At 35.3% G+C, this 21,840-nt stretch overlaps 1 protein-coding gene across 1 annotated transcript; it reads left to right on the top strand.

Annotated features, from left to right (window-relative positions):
• The first annotated feature begins 11,530 nt into the window (after positions 1–11,530).
• On the top strand, positions 11,531–15,403 carry LOC140436094 (uncharacterized). Its single transcript, XM_072524802.1, has one exon. The coding sequence runs from the start codon at positions 11,531–11,533 to the stop codon at positions 15,401–15,403; it is 3,873 nt and encodes a 1,290-aa protein (XP_072380903.1).
• The last annotated feature ends 6,437 nt before the right edge of the window (positions 15,404–21,840 follow it).

Here is a 21,840-nt window from a genome sequence, read left to right as displayed (position 1 = left end):
CAACGCCAAAATGGCACTATAACGTATCTCGGGGTCTATTGGTCCGATTGCAACGTATGAAGCGTTAAACGAAAGGTGAGAGAATAATGTATACATCAAGATGAAAACATGAAACAAAATCAATGTCAAAACGGCACTATAACGTATCTCAGGGTCTATTGGTCCGATTGCAACGTATAAAGCGTCAAATGAAATAGGAGGGGGTAACGAATACATTGAGATGAAAAAACAAGCAACAAAATCAATTTCAAAATGGCACTATAACGTATCTTAAGGTCTATTAACCTGATTACTACGTATGAGGTATCAAATGAATATAACGTACAGCAGCGGCTTTCGCTGGAAATAAAACGAATAGGAACGTTTACCATTCTTACACTATGACCAAACCAACATTCATCCACTCTATAATCTCCACAGTAACACATGAAAAGTAACGAGCTGCATACTATATTTTATACATACTACATAAAAATGTTAGCAAGGACAGTCAAGCAATAAGTAATGCATAAATGTAATAAGTAATGGTAATGTAATAAGTAATAAACTGCTGTTAGTATCTAAGCAAAGGAATGATAGTAAGTTAACGAATATAGAGCCATGTATAAAAATGATTAAAAGCATGCCATGAAAGGAACGTAGTCAATTCGGTTCAAACAAACATTTGTTGAAAAACAAAAATTTATTCTTAACGGCAGTCACCAACGTGAAGGTACGACTACACGACCGCCGGGAGAGGTAATGTTAGTATGGGACAAACAGTTAGTATGAATGAAGTCATTTACATAATATGATAATTTATTTAATAATTATACTTAACTTATTAAGATCAGCACATAATTTAACATGGTTTAGAAGACATCTTTTATTGATGGACATCTTTTATGTTAAGACATCGACACTTTGGTGTAAATTCATTAGTTACTATGTTGTATAGCGTTCAAATGAATTATTGGGGGCTAATAACTCTAGGTTATCTTTAAAAATATGAAATTCTCCGACTCCTGTTTGGGACAGGCTATCGAAGAATTGACTTAAATCTAAATCGAGGAAGACCAATAAGTTATCGATTGTCTTAGGAGGCTGCACGAACACATAGCTCTGGAGTTAACCAGAACGGTTCATTAATTTGCCAGTGGTCCATGATATCTTTTTAGTGGTCATATCTAAACATTTTTTTTTTAAATGTGCTAATCTTAAGTATCGTGATTTAGAAATAATATTTAGAAAATTAAGATCTATTATAATTATCATATAATATAAACAACGAAAAGCGAAATGAAATGGTGAAATAATGACTAATAAATTCTGAATCAGATATATTTTAAGTTGTAATAAATAAACCACGTTATAAAAACGACAATATACAATTTGCATCCATCTTAAAGTCAATCATCAAGGATAAATGTTAAAATATGACTATTGATATATTAGATATATTACTTTGCGTTAATCAACATCCATCTTAGAATCAATTAAATAATGCCCCCACGGAAGTGTATCATATGACTCCGGAAGGTGATGTCTTTTATCATCATTGGCGCTTAGCGCAATCTTGCTTTGTGTTATGGTATAAACATGGTGCTTATCTGAGCGTATTAGATTCTGTGAAGCATACACCTTTTTTAAGTTATCCAAACACTCTACATAGTCCTCAAACGTAATTTTCGTGTTCACCACAGATTTCTTTACCCCCTTCGCCTTCTTTGTTAACCTAAAATTTTTAATAATTACTTCAATTTCTTCATCCTCATATTCTTCATCTTTCAACTTTTTACGTTTTTCTTTTAGCTCATCTTCAGTGGCAGCTACTTTTGTTGTATACAATTTAGATCGGAGCCCTATGTAGTCAGTCATAATGCGACCTTTATTCTCATCTTTCATCATGCCCAACACCTTCTTGTTAACCTGAGGGATACCATAAATATTGTCTTTACGATAGTCTGAGGTATCAAAATATTTGTAGCAATCTTCTTTCATAGCCTCATATGGGTCTTGTTCACGTATTTCCACGATTACACTATCGGTATCAGTATAGCAAGTTGTAAAGTTTTCTCCGAACCTGCCAGCTAAGTATCCATACTGAAAATCATAGATTGTTGTTTTAGCCAAGTCTAAAATACTCATTCCGATATAGATTGGTTTATCTAACCATATTTCAGCTCTACGCATCTCAACAGCTACCAAGTTTTCACTAAAAATCGTTGCATTCTTAAACAATGGGCTACTTATTCTAGCTTCAGCTCCGTAACGACCCTCCCACAAAGTAAGCAACTTTATATCAACGCGCTTGCGCACTGATTCCATAGTCTTCCCGAACACTGCATTATTCATAAGCTTAAAAAGATCCTTTTCAAACTCATTGTTCGCTGCCTTCCGGAGATTTGTATTAAGATCGATGTATGACTTTAACCATGGAGCCTGTTTAAATTTCAATACTCTATGTATCTTTTTCAGGATCAATCCATTTGCAAGCGCCTGTTTTAGTGCTCTATAATGTATTACATATCTTTCTTTATCCTGTAGGGTAGCCATTAATTTAGTCTGCTCTCGCGGACGTGTAGGAGGAAGCATAGTCTTAGAATTTAAAGACTCAGGACAAAACGGGATATCTTTATGACGATCGTGAAGATGTTGAGGGTACGCCAGATCAACCTCGAGAATGTACCCTTCAGAAGCATCGTCAGCAATGGAAAGGACATCAATATTGGCATCGACCCACTCGAAACCGCCATATGGAAGATATTGAGACATGGCCCAACCATACTGATTATTAACATCAAAATACATAAGGAACGTTTTTGTTTAGATGGGTCATAGTTGTTGATGTATGGATTGTTAGCTTTCACACGTCTTTTAGAGCAAACTTGACTAAGACCACCACGAATACCACGTTCAACAAACAAATGCATGTCAGGATCGGTTAAAAGCTCCAGTTCTTGACCTGTATATTTAAGCATTGCATCCCACGTAAAACCAGGTAAAGTATAATAGTGAGCAGGGTCAAGATTATAAGTTCGAAGAGAGCTGGATCGGAATCGCTCAAAGATATCTGCAAGAAGAAGAATGTCAGTTTTCATATATAAATCGACATAATCCCCGAGAGTTGTACAATTGAATGACGACCAGACTTCTTGAGCGCGACGATAATGTCGACGAGGACATGGCTTATCTTCAAGTTTATTGTAAAAAGACTCAATAGGAGGCAAAGAAGTCTCACAGAATTTTTTAAATGAATCTATATAATCATATGGCATGATACCTTTTTTAGTTAGAAGATGGAAATTCTCCTCAGGAAGCGAAGTATATTGGGACTTGAGATTAGGAAACTCGGGGAGGTACGAAGCTAATTTATCAAGAGAATAAGACATAAATCGATAACTATCAATAAAACGGAATTTAATTCGAGCATCATCAATATGTTTTGTAAAAGAAATGTATTTTTCCTTAGTAATAGGAAGAAGATCTACGGGACCTTTGATGTGTGTAGCAATATCGTTAATAATAAAATGTGCGTCATATCCGGAGAGATTATGAAATATTATTGGAATTGTATGAACATCTTTGTAATTAATGTTACACCCTTCGTGAGCTGCACCTCTATAATTATTGTCAGGAATAAAGTGATCATGGTCTCGCACTTTCTTATCATTGGGGAAAAGCGCTGCTCACAGATATGGCAATGAGTGGCTGCATGGAAGTCGCTCTCTTGCTGAGTTGTCATATTTATATCATATGGCACATAAACACCGTAGAAACATGCCTCAGCAAGCTGATTAAGTTTATCTGCGAACCATTTCATGCAATCCTTTCCTCGATATGAGTCATAAAACGACAAAGTGTCATCATACGAGCATTTAAAGAAATAACCAACTGCTACAGGAATATGCTCTTGAGGTTTTTTAGGATCTCCTGTACGTTTCAAAGCACTCTCGAGATCCGCGTACACGGCGAAGGGGGCTTTAATCTTATTACGAAAATTCTTAAATTTCAACATTTTATGACTTTCGTCGGGCATTTTAATGGCTGTTTCATTAATTCTTATACAATCTACCATATGAGCTTCAACCTGTTTTGACGATGAAAACGGTTGTAGGCATCTATCACATATAAGATCTGATCGACCGCTGCAGCATGCCTTATGAATATTTAACTTTTCTTGTGATCGAAAGTAATGGAGGCAGGCATCGCAGAAATATTTGGCTCCATCACGTTTGCTAAGCTGCTTGGAGAGGAGGCGGGACAGGCTTTTTATCCAAACGTAATGGTATCTAATAGGACCTTCGGTATCATCATATTTATCTTGAATTAAAAGCAAATTCACATGTTTATCCTTCTTGTTTTTAGTTAGAAATGTAGGGAGGGTCGTAAAATCTCCTTTATCTTTTTTCAAAACGTATACATTAATTGAAATGTCATTCTGTTTTTCAAAATTAGGAATCTGCCTCATCGTCATTGGCCACTGTATTCCCTTCAACTTCAACACTTGCGAGTAGTGCGGATATTTAGACACTCTTTGAGGATTTTTATCAATAGGATTCAACGCTGATATGACAGACACGCAAAGCATGCCTCATCATCATTTTTGACGTTAACGCAGGCTTCCTTTCTCTTTATTTGAGGAGGAAGTTCAATATAAGAGGAACCAAGTTGTGGTGTGTATTTGTTAATGTTTACCCCCAGGTTAACAACAGCCTTTAGTGCCCAGCCACTATCTCTCTCTTGGAATTCCTCTAGCTTTTTGCTGAGGGGTTCAGACACATGGTTTCAAACCATTCGTCAAGATTTGTGTCTTTGTATATTGGAGAGTTTGATGTGGTAAAATATTTAGTGTCTTTTAGGATTTTCTCTCCGCTAGCTATCTCGAATTCTCCCCCAAAAGCAGTATTAACTTTAACTACCTCATCCTTCTTTAGCGCGTTTTGAATCCTACGTTTGAATAGCGCCTTGCAATCTACTAGGAAACTGCTGGGGTCTTTGTGTTTGAGGTTTGAGATGACTCCAGTTCGAATTCTTGAGTTGAACGCTGATAAGGAATCATCCCATTGTACTCTATGCTTAGCAGTCTCCTTCATAGGTGTAAGTCCAGCCCCCTTCTTTTGTTCGGCCTTCAGATGGTTTCTCAACGTTTTCACATGCCTCATCTGAGCTTCTAAATGCTGCTTCTCACCCATCGTCTTGGCATATCTCATCGAATCGCGTATCTTTTTACACGCTTTCCTACACTCAGTCAGCCCTTCTTAACATTATCTTCCTGATAATCATTTCTAATCAACCCCAAGATGGACGCAATTAGCTGAATAAGTTTAGCTATCATGTTTAAACAAAACAAGCAAATATTCAAAAATAGATTAAGAAATAAAATTTTTTCCAAAAAACGTTATATCAAAAAAGTCAAAATATTCAAAGAAATCAAAATTTTCAAAATTTATTACTCACCAGAGCACAGATTTAAACTCACCAAAGCACACGTCTGTACGCTAGGAATATCTGAAACAGAATGAAGAAAATACCATAATGCAGGGTATAAGGTAAACTTTAGTCGGACGGAAAACTGAATGGTATTATAAAGGGCTCCTCAAATGCACAATGCCAATACAAGTACAATAAATACCTACACAATAGCATAATATACAGGCTTTCCATTTTAAGTTTGTTTAAAAGAGAAGGGCATAGCATAACATATTAATCAGGTAGTTGTCAACAATAGCCGTAGATATCGTCACCAAAGAAAATTTAGATATGAACATCTGAAAATCATGATTACCTCACGTGTTCTGCACTAAGAATCTCGATAACTTTGAATAATACCATCAAGTTCCCACTCCCCGGATAACAGTCAAAAATCTTGACTACCCCACCACTTTTAGCACAAACATACTTGATAACTGCTATAATACCATCAAGTTCTCACGTTTTATCAGTAAATCATGGCCCGATTCTAAAGAAAATGTCAGTATCAGTATGCTAGAAGACCAGTACAGTGTGAAAATTTATGTTAAAACACAAAAGACGCTCAATACTGAGTGTTTACAGAGGATAATATAGAAAAAATAACAAAAACAGAGCTCGTCGGAAATAAGCAGAATCACAATAAAAAAGTATTCATAACTAAAATAGTTATGATTGTTAGAAACGTATATAGTATAAATGTCACCTAAATTACTGGCTAATAGTATAAAATATAAAATTAGATTCAACAGACTTATTCTTACGTGATAAGCCCTAATACTATCTCTAAACTATATAAATTTAAACAAAAGACGCAAGAATAGTAGAAAAATATTTCTATTCGCAACTAAACACATATTTTTAAAGGAAATCTGAACACACAACTACTAAAACAGCAATAATTGTAACTAAAAAAGATCTAATTAAAAAATAATAAAGGCCAGATTCTAAAGAATTTTAAAAATGACAGTATCAGTATGCTAGTAGACCAGTACAGAGGATAATATAGAAAAAAATAACAAAAACAGAGCTCGTCGGAAATAACCAGAATCATAATAAAAAAAAAAGTATTCAAAACTAAAATAGTTATGATTATAAGAAACGTATATAAAGTATAAATGTCACCTAAATTACTGGATAACCGTGGTAAGCCCTATTACTAACTCTAAGCTTTATACATTTAAACAAAAGAAGCAAGAATAGTAGAAAAATAATTCTATTCTCAACTAAACGCATGCTTTTAAAGGAAATCCGAACACACAACTACTAAAAATTCAATAATTATAATTAAAAAAAGATCTAATTAATAAATAAAAAACAATAAAACAAATAATATTCTCTAAAATAAATATAAACTCACCAAGGTTTAATAAAAACTCACACACTGAATACACAAAAATTTAAACGTTGTTTATCCATCCGCAGTAAAACTAAAACTGATTTTAAAATATATTTTACTAGCGTGTGCAGGCTCGATTAACCTTGTATCTATTTATAAAATTGCATATGTTTCCTGCGACAGGGAAACGCCACCGTGAGAAATGATTAAAGGATGCAGATGCATCCGGTGACGTCAGAGTTCTCGTTACCATATTTTATGATATAGTTAGATTTCCAAGTTTTATTATATACGAGGTTAGTCACAAATTACTCATAAAATATAATTGCAAAAATTTAGAAGTTAAAGCATGAGATTGATCAAAAATTATTCTCTTTGCTAGTCATTCGTCTTCTTATCTTTCCAAGTTTAATTATCTACGAGGGTAGTCACAAATTACTCATTAAATATAATTGATAAAGTTCACGTCACGTATCACACGTCACGTTATGTGGGACACGTGTTCACGTCACGTTTCACGTGCGTCACGTCTTCACGTCACGTTACGTGCGCCACGGGTTCACGTCCGTAAATGACAAGCTGAGACTTAAAAGTCCATTTACAGGAAAACATAACCAATTTTATAGCTTTAGCAATCTCCACAGGAAAATGGACCAGCTATTTGTTAAATGAATATGTAGAATGATAATTGTAATTTGGTGAAAATCAACATTTGTAATTATTATAAGTAGAAAATAAAAACTCTAAAAAATATACATTGTTTGCATCTATACCATTGTCTATGATTATTTAACCATGACATAGGTCTTTTGGTACACATTTGCCTTAGCTATCAGTGTTCTCATTGTCAGCCTGAACATCATCTGAGACTATCAGAGTACTATCCGAACACCATCAGAGGCTATCTGACCACTATCTGAACACTATCAGATACTATCTGACAACTATCAGAACACCATCAGAGACGTTAGGTTAGCTCGAATGTCAGATCAAACATCACGTTTTATATCGTTAGGTCTACGTCAGATCACGTTAGGTTAGGTTAGGAGTTCGTTAGGCCACGTTTTACGACCCTTGGATCGATTTTGACGTTGAGATGTCATACAATCACGTATGTCATTGTGGTAACGTCCACTGATAGACATGAGCCTGTTACGTTCGCCGCTAGACATAGGCCTCCAGCAAAAATAAACTAATTCCACATCTTCGCAGTTATTGGAACGATTTCATGCATCACGTTTTACGTCACATGCGTCACGTTTCACGTCAAATTTCACGCTTTCGGCGACATTTTTGTCACATGTCACGTTTTGCAATAATACACTAGGTTAGACCAGAACGCGACGTTCACAATAGGTTAAGTTAGATCCAGAAATGCCACGTATGTTAGGTTAGAGCCATAAATGTTACGTAAAATACTTTTAGAAATTAAAGTATAAACGGTACATTTTTACGTGAAGACATCACGCGTCACATCAAAACGTCACGAATCACACCAAAAACGTCACGTTTTAAAGTCAACACGTCACACCTTACATATGGATAACATGGGAGTAAAGCGTCTTTTTCGTCTCTTGAGTAAAGTTAGCGATGGTTGAGCGATAGTTAATTTATTAGGTTAGGTCGTGCCGCGAAGCGACCCACCTAACCTAATAAATTAACTATCGCTCAACCATCGCTAACTTTACTCAAGAGACGAAAAAGACGCTTTACTCCCATGTTATCCATATGTAAGGTGTGACGTGTTGACTTTAAAACGTGACGTTTTTGGTGTGATTCGTGACGTTTTGATGTGACGCGTGATGTCTTCACGTAAAAATGTACCGTTTATACTTTAATTTCTAAAAGTATTTTACGTAACATTTATGGCTCTAACCTAACATACGTGGCATTTCTGGATCTAACTTAACCTATTGTGAACGTCGCGTTCTGGTCTAACCTAGTGTATTATTGCAAAACGTGACATGTGACAAAAATGTCGCCGAAAGCGTGAAATTTGACGTGAAACGTGACGCATGTGACGTAAAACGTGATGCATGAAATCGTTCCAATAACTGCGAAGATGTGGAATTAGTTTATTTTTGCTGGAGGCCTATGTCTAGCGGCGAACGTAACAGGCTCATGTCTATCAGTGGACGTTACCACAATGACATACGTGATTGTATGACATCTCAACGTCAAAATCGATCCAAGGGTCGTAAAACGTGGCCTAACGAACTCCTAACCTAACCTAACGTGATCTGACGTAGACCTAACGATATAAAACGTGATGTTTGATCTGACATTCGAGCTAACCTAACGTCTCTGATGGTGTTCTGATAGTTGTCAGATAGTATCTGATAGTGTTCAGATAGTGGTCAGATAGCCTCTGATGGTGTTCGGATAGTACTCTGATAGTCTCAGATGATGTTCAGGCTGACAATGAGAACACTGATAGCTAAGGCAAATGTGTACCAAAAGACCTATGTCATGGTTAAATAATCATAGACAATGGTATAGATGCAAACAATGTATATTTTTTAGAGTTTTTATTTTCTACTTATAATAATTACAAATGTTGATTTTCACCAAATTACAATTATCATTCTACATATTCATTTAACAAATAGCTGGTCCATTTTCCTGTGGAGATTGCTAAAGCTATAAAATTGGTTATGTTTTCCTGTAAATGGACTTTTAAGTCTCAGCTTGTCATTTACGGACGTGAACCCGTGGCGCACGTAACGTGACGTGAAGACGTGACGCACGTGAAACGTGACGTGAACACGTGTCCCACATAACGTGACGTGTGATACGTGACGTGAACTTTATCAATTATATTTAATGAGTAATTTGTGACTACCCTCGTAGATAATTAAACTTGGAAAGATAAGAAGACGAATGACTAGCAAAGAGAATAATTTTTGATCAATCTCATGCTTTAACTTCTAAATTTTTGCAATTATATTTTATGAGTAATTTGTGACTAACCTCGTATATAATAAAACTTGGAAATCTAACTATATCATAAAATATGGTAACGAGAACTCTGACGTCACCGGATGCATCTGCATCCTTTAATCATTTCTCACGGTGGCGTTTCCCTGTCGCAGGAAACATATGCAATTTTATAAATAGATACAAGGTTAATCGAGCCTGCACACGCTAGTAAAATATATTTTAAAATCAGTTTTAGTTTTACTGCGGATGGATAAACAACGTTTAAATTTTTGTGTATTCAGTGTGTGAGTTTTTATTAAACCTTGGTGAGTTTATATTTATTTTAGAGAATATTATTTGTTTTATTGTTTTTTATTTATTAATTAGATCTTTTTTTAATTATAATTATTGAATTTTTAGTAGTTGTGTGTTCGGATTTCCTTTAAAAGCATGCGTTTAGTTGAGAATAGAATTATTTTTCTACTATTCTTGCTTCTTTTGTTTAAATGTATAAAGCTTAGAGTTAGTAATAGGGCTTACCACGGTTATCCAGTAATTTAGGTGACATTTATACTTTATATACGTTTCTTATAATCATAACTATTTTAGTTTTGAATACTTTTTTTTTTATTATGATTCTGGTTATTTCCGACGAGCTCTGTTTTTGTTATTTTTTTCTATATTATCCTCTGTACTGGTCTACTAGCATACTGATACTGTCATTTTTAAAATTCTTTAGAATCTGGCCTTTATTATTTTTTAATTAGATCTTTTTTAGTTACAATTATTGCTGTTTTAGTAGTTGTGTGTTCAGATTTCCTTTAAAAATATGTGTTTAGTTGCGAATAGAAATATTTTTCTACTATTCTTGCGTCTTTTGTTTAAATTTATATAGTTTAGAGATAGTATTAGGGCTTATCACGTAAGAATAAGTCTGTTGAATCTAATTTTATATTTTATACTATTAGCCAGTAATTTAGGTGACATTTATACTATATACGTTTCTAACAATCATAACTATTTTAGTTATGAATACTTTTTTATTGTGATTCTGCTTATTTCCGACGAGCTCTGTTTTTGTTATTTTTTCTATATTATCCTCTGTAAACACTCAGTATTGAGCGTCTTTTGTGTTTTAACATAAATTTTCACACTGTACTGGTCTTCTAGCATACTGATACTGACATTTTCTTTAGAATCGGGCCATGATTTACTGATAAAACGTGAGAACTTGATGGTATTATAGCAGTTATCAAGTATGTTTGTGCTAAAAGTGGTGGGGTAGTCAAGATTTTTGACTGTTATCCGGGGAGTGGGAACTTGATGGTATTATTCAAAGTTATCGAGATTCTTAGTGCAGAACACGTGAGGTAATCATGATTTTCAGATGTTCATATCTAAATTTTCTTTGGTGACGATATCTACGGCTATTGTTGACAACTACCTGATTAATATGTTATGCTATGCCCTTCTCTTTTAAACAAACTTAAAATGGAAAGCCTGTATATTATGCCTATTGTGTAGGTATTTATTGTACTTGTATTGGCATTGTGCATTTGAGGAGCCCTTTATAATACCATTCAGTTTTCCGTCCGACTAAAGTTTACCTTATACCCTGCATTATGGTATTTTCTTCATTCTGTTTCAGATATTCCTAGCGTACAGACGTGTGCTTTGGTGAGTTTAAATCTGTGCTCTGGTGAGTAATAAATTTTGAAAATTTTGATTTCTTTGAATATTTTGACTTTTTTGATATAACGTTTTTTGGAAAAAATTTTATTTCTTAATCTATTTTTGAATATTTGCTTGTTTTGTTTAAACATGATAGCTAAACTTATTCAGCTAATTGCGTCCATCTTGGGGTTGATTAGAAATGATTATCAGGAAGATAATGTTAAGAAAGGGCTGACTGAGTGTAGGAAAGCGTGTAAAAAGATACGCGATTCGATGAGATATGCCAAGACGATGGGTGAGAAGCAGCATTTAGAAGCTCAGATGAGGCATGTGAAAACGTTGAGAAACCATCTGAAGGCCGAACAAAAGAAGGGGGCTGGACTTACACCTATGAAGGAGACTGCTAAGCATAGAGTACAATGGGATGATTCCTTATCAGCGTTCAACTCAAGAATTCGAACTGGAGTCATCTCAAACCTCAAACACAAAGACCCCAGCAGTTTCCTAGTAGATTGCAAGGCGCTATTCAAACGTAGGATTCAAAACGCGCTAAAGAAGGATGAGGTAGTTAAAGTTAATACTGCTTTTGGGGGAGAATTCGAGATAGCTAGCGGAGAGAAAATCCTAAAAGACACTAAATATTTTACCACATCAAACTCTCCAATATACAAAGACACAAATCTTGACGAATGGTTTGAAAACCATGTGTCTGAACCCCTCAGCAAAAAGCTAGAGGAATTCCAAGAGAGAGATAGTGGCTGGGCACTAAAGGCTGTTGTTAACCTGGGGGTAAACATTAACAAATACACACCACAACTTGGTTCCTCTTATATTGAACTTCCTCCTCAAATAAAGAGAAAGGAAGCCTGCGTTAACGTCAAAAATGATGATGAGGCATGCTTTGCGTGGTCTGTCATATCAGCGTTGAATCCTATTGATAAAAATCCTCAAAGAGTGTCTAAATATCCGCACTACTCGCAAGTGTTGAAGTTGAAGGGAATACAGTGGCCAATGACGATGAGGCAGATTCCTAATTTTGAAAAACAGAATGACATTTCAATTAATGTATACGTTTTGAAAAAAGATAAAGGAGATTTTACGACCCTCCCTACATTTCTAACTAAAAACAAGAAGGATAAACATGTGAATTTGCTTTTAATTCAAGATAAATATGATGATACCGAAGGTCCTATTAGATACCATTACGTTTGGATAAAAAGCCTGTCCCGCCTCCTCTCCAAGCAGCTTAGCAAACGTGATGGAGCCAAATATTTCTGCGATGCCTGCCTCCATTACTTTCGATCACAAGAAAAGTTAAATATTCATAAGGCATGCTGCAGCGGTCGATCAGATCTTATATGTGATAGATGCCTACAACCGTTTTCATCGTCAAAACAGGTTGAAGCTCATATGGTAGATTGTATAAGAATTAATGAAACAGCCATTAAAATGCCCGACGAAAGTCATAAAATGTTGAAATTTAAGAATTTTCGTAATAAGATTAAAGCCCCCTTCGCCGTGTACGCGGATCTCGAGAGTGCTTTGAAACGTACAGGAGATCCTAAAAAACCTCAAGAGCATATTCCTGTAGCAGTTGGTTATTTCTTTAAATGCTCGTATGATGACACTTTGTCGTTTTATGACTCATATCGAGGAAAGGATTGCATGAAATGGTTCGCAGATAAACTTAATCAGCTTGCTGAGGATGTTTCTACGGTGTTTATGTGCCCATATGATATAAATATGACAACTCAGCAAGAGAGCGACTTCCATGCAGCCACTCATTGCCATATCTGTGAGCAGCGCTTTTCCCCCAATGATAAGAAAGTGCGAGACCATGATCACTTTATTCCTGACAATAATTATAGAGGTGCAGCTCACGAAGGGTGTAACATTAATTACAAAGATGTTCATACAATTCCAATAATATTTCATAATCTCTCCGGATATGACGCACATTTTATTATTAACGATATTGCTACACACATCAAAGGTCCCGTAGATCTTCTTCCTATTACTAAGGAAAAATACATTTCTTTTACAAAACATATTGATGATGCTCGAATTAAATTCCGTTTTATTGATAGTTATCGATTTATGTCTTATTCTCTTGATAAATTAGCTTCGTACCTCCCCGAGTTTCCTAATCTCAAGTCCCAATATACTTCGCTTCCTGAGGAGAATTTCCATCTTCTAACTAAAAAAGGTATCATGCCATATGATTATATAGATTCATTTAAAAAATTCTGTGAGACTTCTTTGCCTCCTATTGAGTCTTTTTACAATAAACTTGAAGATAAGCCATGTCCTCGTCGACATTATCGTCGCGCTCAAGAAGTCTGGTCGTCATTCAATTGTACAACTCTCGGGGATTATGTCGATTTATATATGAAAACTGACATTCTTCTTCTTGCAGATATCTTTGAGCGATTCCGATCCAGCTCTCTTCGAACTTATAATCTTGACCCTGCTCACTATTATACTTTACCTGGTTTTACGTGGGATGCAATGCTTAAATATACAGGTCAAGAACTGGAGCTTTTAACCGATCCTGACATGCATTTGTTTGTTGAACGTGGTATTCGTGGTGGTCTTAGTCAAGTTTGCTCTAAAAGACGTGTGAAAGCTAACAATCCATACATCAACAACTATGACCCATCTAAACCAAAAACGTTCCTTATGTATTTTGATGTTAATAATCAGTATGGTTGGGCCATGTCTCAATATCTTCCATATGGCGGTTTCGAGTGGGTCGATGCCAATATTGATGTCCTTTCCATTGCTGACGATGCTTCTGAAGGGTACATTCTCGAGGTTGATCTGGCGTACCCTCAACATCTTCACGATCGTCATAAAGATATCCCGTTTTGTCCTGAGTCTTTAAATTCTAAGACTATGCTTCCTCCTACACGTCCGCGAGAGCAGACTAAATTAATGGCTACCCTACAGGATAAAGAAAGATATGTAATACATTATAGAGCACTAAAACAGGCGCTTGCAAATGGATTGATCCTGAAAAAGATACATAGAGTATTGAAATTTAAACAGGCTCCATGGTTAAAGTCATACATCGATCTTAATACAAATCTCCGGAAGGCAGCGAACAATGAGTTTGAAAAGGATCTTTTTAAGCTTATGAATAATGCAGTGTTCGGGAAGACTATGGAATCAGTGCGCAAGCGCGTTGATATAAAGTTGCTTACTTTGTGGGAGGGTCGTTACGGAGCTGAAGCTAGAATAAGTAGCCCATTGTTTAAGAATGCAACGATTTTTAGTGAAAACTTGGTAGCTGTTGAGATGCGTAGAGCTGAAATATGGTTAGATAAACCAATCTATATCGGAATGAGTATTTTAGACTTGGCTAAAACAACAATCTATGATTTTCAGTATGGATACTTAGCTGGCAGGTTCGGAGAAAACTTTACAACTTGCTATACTGATACCGATAGTGTAATCGTGGAAATACGTGAACAAGACCCATATGAGGCTATGAAAGAAGATTGCTACAAATATTTTGATACCTCAGACTATCGTAAAGACAATATTTATGGTATCCCTCAGGTTAACAAGAAGGTGTTGGGCATGATGAAAGATGAGAATAAAGGTCGCATTATGACTGACTACATAGGGCTCCGATCTAAATTGTATACAACAAAAGTAGCTGCCACTGAAGATGAGCTAAAAGAAAAACGTAAAAAGTTGAAAGATGAAGAATATGAGGATGAAGAAATTGAAGTAATTATTAAAAATTTTAGGTTAACAAAGAAGGCGAAGGGGGTAAAGAAATCTGTGGTGAACACGAAAATTACGTTTGAGGACTATGTAGAGTGTTTGGATAACTTAAAAAAGGTGTATGCTTCACAGAATCTAATACGCTCAGATAAGCACCATGTTTATACCATAACACAAAGCAAGATTGCGCTAAGCGCCAATGATGATAAAAGACATCACCTTCCGGAGTCATATGATACACTTCCGTGGGGGCATTATTTAATTGATTCTAAGATGGATGTTGATTAACGCAAAGTAATATATCTAATATATCAATAGTCATATTTTAACATTTATCCTTGATGATTGACTTTAAGATGGATGCAAATTGTATATTGTCGTTTTTATAACGTGGTTTATTTATTACAACTTAAAATATATCTGATTCAGAATTTATTAGTCATTATTTCACCATTTCATTTCGCTTTTCGTTGTTTATATTATATGATAATTATAATAGATCTTAATTTTCTAAATATTATTTCTAAATCACGATACTTAAGATTAGCACATTTAAAAAAAAATGTTTAGATATGACCACTAAAAAGATATCATGGACCACTGGCAAATTAATGAACCGTTCTGGTTAACTCCAGAGCTATGTGTTCGTGCAGCCTCCTAAGACAATCGATAACTTATTGGTCTTCCTCGATTTAGATTTAAGTCAATTCTTCGATAGCCTGTCCCAAACAGGAGTCGGAGAATTTCATATTTTTAAAGATAACCTAGAGTTATTAGCCCCCAATAATTCATTTGAACGCTATACAACATAGTAACTAATGAATTTACACCAAAGTGTCGATGTCTTAACATAAAAGATGTCCATCAATAAAAGATGTCTTCTAAACCATGTTAAATTATGTGCTGATCTTAATAAGTTAAGTATAATTATTAAATAAATTATCATATTATGTAAATGACTTCATTCATACTAACTGTTTGTCCCATACTAACATTACCTCTCCCGGCGGTCGTGTAGTCGTACCTTCACGTTGGTGACTGCCGTTAAGAATAAATTTTTGTTTTTCAACAAATGTTTGTTTGAACCGAATTGACTACGTTCCTTTCATGGCATGCTTTTAATCATTTTTATACATGGCTCTATATTCGTTAACTTACTATCATTCCTTTGCTTAGATACTAACAGCAGTTTATTACTTATTACATTACCCATTACTTATTACATTTATGCATTACTTATTGCTTGACTGTCCTTGCTAACATTTTTATGTAGTATGTATAAAATATAGTATGCAGCTCGTTACTTTTCATGTGTTACTGTGGAGATTATAGAGTGGATGAATGTTGGTTTGGTCATAGTGTAAGAATGGTAAACGTTCCTATTCGTTTTATTTCCAGCGAAAGCCGCTGCTGTACGTTATATTCATTTGATACCTCATACGTAGTAATCAGGTTAATAGACCTTAAGATACGTTATAGTGCCATTTTGAAATTGATTTTGTTGCTTGTTTTTTCATCTCAATGTATTCGTTACCCCCTCCTATTTCATTTGACGCTTTATACGTTGCAATCGGACCAATAGACCCTGAGATACGTTATAGTGCCGTTTTGACATTGATTTTGTTTCATGTTTTCATCTTGATGTATACATTATTCTCTCACCTTTCGTTTAACGCTTCATACGTTGCAATCGGACCAATAGACCCCGAGATACGTTATAGTGCCATTTTGGCGTTGATTTTGTTGCTTGTTTTTCATCTCAATGTATTCGTTACCCCCTCCCCTTTCATTTGACGTCGTTGATTTTGTTGCTTGTTTTTCATCTCAATGTATTCGTTACCCCCTCCCCTTTCATTTGACGCCTTATACGTTGCAATCGGACCAATAGACCCTGAGATACGTTATAGTGCCATTTTGGTATTGATTTTGTTGCTTGTTGTTCATCTCAATGTATTCGTTACCCCCTCCTCTTTCATTTGACGCTTTATACGTTGCAATCGGCCCAATAGACCCTGAGATACGTTATAGTGCCATTTTGACTATACCGCCATCTTTGTTTTCTCTCTCTACGTGTTACCCGTTTTCTTCCCGTTCGTTTGACACCTCATACGTTGCAATCGGACTAATAGATCCGGAGATACGTTATAGTGCCGTTTTGACTATGCCGCCATCTTTGTTTTTTCCCTCTACGTGTTCCCCGTCCCCTTCCCGTTCGTTTGACACCTCATACGTCGCGATCCGACTAGTGGTCGCGCCTCCACTTCGAAAAGCGTCAAAAATGCCCAGAATGGACCTTAGATTTTGGTGGTTACGCTCCATAAGAATAACATGGGGCGCCTCCGCCAAATCGTCGTTTTTGTGCTCGAACTGTCCTAGCTATTTTACTATCATCAGTTTTTTTTGTCGAAGAAAATATAAGACTAGCATTTTGTATAAAACCTTCCGTATTTCCTGCATGCAATATAATATATCTTTTGCCATTACTCGAACTAGTACTCGAATAGCATTTGGTAGAATTATCTTGCCAGGATGATTTGGTATTATTTCCTTTCGCAAAAATCCATGTTTCGTCAAGAAACACAAATTGTCTGGCAAATTCGGAATTCTTGTTTTTTAAATAGTTTCTTATAAAGTTCCACCTTTTTCCAACAACATTGGGCAGCTCGCACAACACTTTACGATTATTGGTTTTTTTGTATCTAAAACCCATAGCTTTTAATACTTTTGATAAACTGGTCAAACCCATATCACAAAGTTCTCTGTCCTTTATTTTTTGAATAAGTGTCTTTCTTGTAACATGTTCTTTTGCTTTGTACATGTCATAAATGATATTTCTGATTGAGATTTTAATACCTTGTGGCAAGTCGAGGGTTTTCGGATGCAAACGAATCCTTTTATTTTCCTTACTTAATTCCTCCTCACTCATTTTGCGAACTCTTTGCAAGGTTCGTTCTGAAATTCCACAAGTTGCACTTGTCCTTTTTTGAACTGCCAGTACTGATGTAATTGGTCCCATGTTAATTTTTTCTAAAGTAAAATAATTTTCCACTTTCAACACAATTCGACGCTCACTCGGAGATAAAAACCTATATTTAGGTGTTCTATCGTTTGTTTGTACGTTATCCATTGTCACTATTGAAAACCGGCGATCGTTGAATACTAATAGCGAGATTTTTCGGAGCTCTCTGAATATATACACGAGGGGGCGAGGCCTCGGTGGCAGGGCGCGTCGGTCATTGTCAATGGAGAGCCTCGACTCCGCAGACTGTTTACTATTTTTGTAAATATAACAACTAAAATTATCCAGTTATGCGACCACAAGGAATGGATGCACTCCTCGAGACAATTTTATTTAAAAAAAAATTATAAAAGTTTTTTCAATAAATTATCATCACAAAGCATTCAATTTGCGTTTTTTCACGATTTATAAAAAAATTGTTTTGGTAGCGCTGATGTATCCTCAAGTACTACAGCCGACCAGTAGGAGGTTCGGTACCACAAAGCAGGTAGAAAAGGGAAAGCATAACAGAGTGGCTGTAACTAGAGTCATAAATTATTTTTCGGGCGTTAATCCGAAATACGACAGGGTAAAACGACTTCACTATATCTCCCAACTAACATTCGGCCATGCCTGTTATCCCGCACATTTATATAAAATGAATTTAATACACCCGAATTTGTGCGAAAATTGCAATACAATAAGTGACTTAGATCATATATTTTTTGCGTGCAACATGTATGTGATACAAAGAAATATATTGAATATTCAGCTACTGCAAGAAAACGTGTATACCCCGTATAATCTTATAAACTTACTAGCTTTGAACAAACTGTCAATTTTAGGATTCTTGCTATGTATTAGATGAGAATTATTATTATTAGATATTTTGCTAAGTCTTGTAAATTGCAACGTTAAACTCCGGTCTAGCTTTTCGTTAACTTTGTTTTTTCCCAGGTAATCATACCCCTTATCCCGTAGTCTACTTAGTCTGTGATTAGTCACCCTGAACGGTCCCTGTGTGTAAAAAGTTTTCCCTTTCCTATACTTGATTGTTCGATCGAGGTTCGTAATAAATAGTCTTGGTCTATGGTAGGTTTATTTAGGCGTTAATTTTAAGAAATGTTGCTGGCTAAATGGGCAGAGCTTACAAAGGTCAAAAAAAATTATAGAAACCACGGAATTCAGCACTATATTGCTAAATCGTCAAAAAGATGACAATTACTTTTTTTTAATCTAAAAATGACCATAAGATTACCATTAAAGATGCAGTATTTTTCCCTAATTTATATTTTTGCGAAAATATTTATGGTTTTGATTTTACATGATTGATGGCTTACAAACAGGTAAGAAAAATATGTACTGTAACTCCTTAATCCATTAAGCCAAAAATCAAATTTTTATTGTTTTTAATAGCAATGTGCAAAATTTACGTTTTTTTTTCTTTTTAGCTGTCTTTTATTTTTACGTATGATATAAGATAAGCTGAGGCGATGAAGGACAAAATATTTCATAAAACATTATTTATTTTAAAATTTTTACTTCTTCTTCTTCTTCTTCGCGCGACTAGAATTGCTCCTGTTTGTCTGCTTCTTATTCTGTTTCAGTCGTTGTTGACTTTACATTATCTTTCCACCTTTTTGGCGGCCTTCCAACGGGTCTTCTGCTATACGGTTTGTTGTTTTTACAGATGTTCGCTAATCTATCTGGTCCCATTCGGTTACATGTTTGTTCCAGTTTTTTTTTTCTTGTTTTTATCCACCTGTTAATATTTTGAATTTTGCATTGTTCGCGTATACTTCTGTTGGTTTGTCTGTCTCTTAATGATATGCCCGCTATTGATCTTAATACTTTCATTTCGATATTGTTGATTTGTTGTTTCGTCTTTCTTGTATCGGTCCTTGTCTCCGCTGCATATGTTAGGATTGGTCTTACTGTTGTCTTGTATACTTTCATTTTGCTTTCAATGGTCAGATATTTGTTTCTCCATATGGTTTCTCGGAGGCAACCACTTACTCTTGCCGCTTTTGATGCTTGCCTTGTGGTCTCTGTCCTTATAACCCTATCACTAGTGGTCTCTACGCCTAGGTAATTGAATTTCATTACTTGTTCTACAATTTTGCCGTCTACTTCTAGTTTGCATCTACGCGGCTCTTTACTAATCACTACAGATTTAGTTTTTTTTACTGATATTCTTATATTAAGTTTGTTTGCTGTGATATTGAAGGTGTGAAGCTGCCTTTGTAGGTTATCTTCGTTATCAGCAATTAGTACTGCATCATCGGCATAGCATAGTATCGTGATTTTATGCGCTCCCATGTGGTATCCGTGTCGTTTTCTTACTTCGTAAATTATTTGATTCATCACCATATTGAATAACAATGGGCTGAGCGGGTCTCCTTGGCGGATCCCTCCTTTTAGTTCTATGCATTCTGTGTAAAATTTGTAAAAAAAAACATGTAAATTTTTTACGTGTGATATTTGACAAAACATTGCTCGGGTCCATGAAGTCCTACATTACATTTAATGCATTAATATTTGATAAACTTGCCACATTTGTCGCACCTTCGTTGTTTTTTAATTTTGTCCACCAAATGACCCACATTATCCAAACGAATTTCATCAGCAACATGTATTGAATATTTTGACGTTGGAATATCTGGAACTGTCAGCAGCGCCTCCACAATTCGGCTGTAAAATTTTATTAAAGAAATTGCCTCAATGTTGCGGTAAAGAAGCCACATGTTTACTATTGCCCCATTCAAGCAAAATCTAAATATCACCCAATACCATTTTTCAAATCAAATTTGAATCCTATACAAACCTCTTAGCTTATCGAATAAGTCTACACCACCCATTCCCTTGTTATACATTTGCATATCGTTTGGTTGAGGGACCACTATAATTTTTCTGGCTTTTCTGGACCATCTGTTACAGTTTCCTATAGTAAATATTTCTGGAGTTGAAATATTAGTTGCCATAGTAACTTTATTATTGTCATTCCAGCGAACAAGAGTGAGCTGGTGTTCTTCGCTATTCGCTTCGGGAAGTTCCACGAATTTGTTTTTTTTTTTGTTTATTTTTGAGTGGGGCTCTTTCAATCCTGTCTTTTCTAATTGTGCCGATACAGTTTTTAACAGATTCTTGTGGTAAAATTTTTGTACACAGCTTTTCGGTTACGGAACTTCCTAACAAGTTATCTTGTAATTTATCTCCTTTTCCGGTATAGTAAAAATCTATGAATCTGTTCAAATCTGTTTCGACTCATAGTATTACTAACTAGATGTTAGTAAGAGTCCCTTCGACATTCTCAATATATTCTCCTATATGGCAATGGGTGGTATCCAGAGAGGATAAAGATGCCAAAGTATTTTTATAAATCATCAACAGACAAAGAGAAACGGCAGGATTTTTGTAAAGCGTACTTTACCGTTTCTTTACAAAAATATTCCATGAATTTTTCATCAAACAATAATTTAAACATATCGATTGGCTTCAAATTTTGTTGTTCCCATTTATTTAGTATATGGGTTCCATATTGTTTTTGATAATATCATTTATGGCTCCTTTTTACAGTTTTTTTTCTTCCCACTTATGATCGATTCTTTTCATACATTTTTTTTTTTTCTGTTTTCAGAATCTTGTGAGATTTTTGCAACCTCCCTTTTTCTTTTGTTTCCTGATTCGTAAGTTTCAGTCACAGTTTTATTTGACAGTACTGTTTTCT

This window comes from Diabrotica undecimpunctata, chromosome 1 (assembly GCF_040954645.1).
Source record: "Diabrotica undecimpunctata isolate CICGRU chromosome 1, icDiaUnde3, whole genome shotgun sequence".
NCBI classification, from domain to species: Eukaryota; Metazoa; Arthropoda; class Insecta; order Coleoptera; family Chrysomelidae; genus Diabrotica; species Diabrotica undecimpunctata.
Note: the sequence above shows the minus strand (reverse complement) of the source record. Positions and strands in the feature narration are given on the sequence as shown.

What these genes read in the sequence shown, in the direction of transcription:
- LOC140436094 (XM_072524802.1), top strand. Translation starts at nt 11,531, where the DNA reads ATGATAGCTAAACTTATTCAGCTAATTGCGTCCATCTTGGGGTTGATT.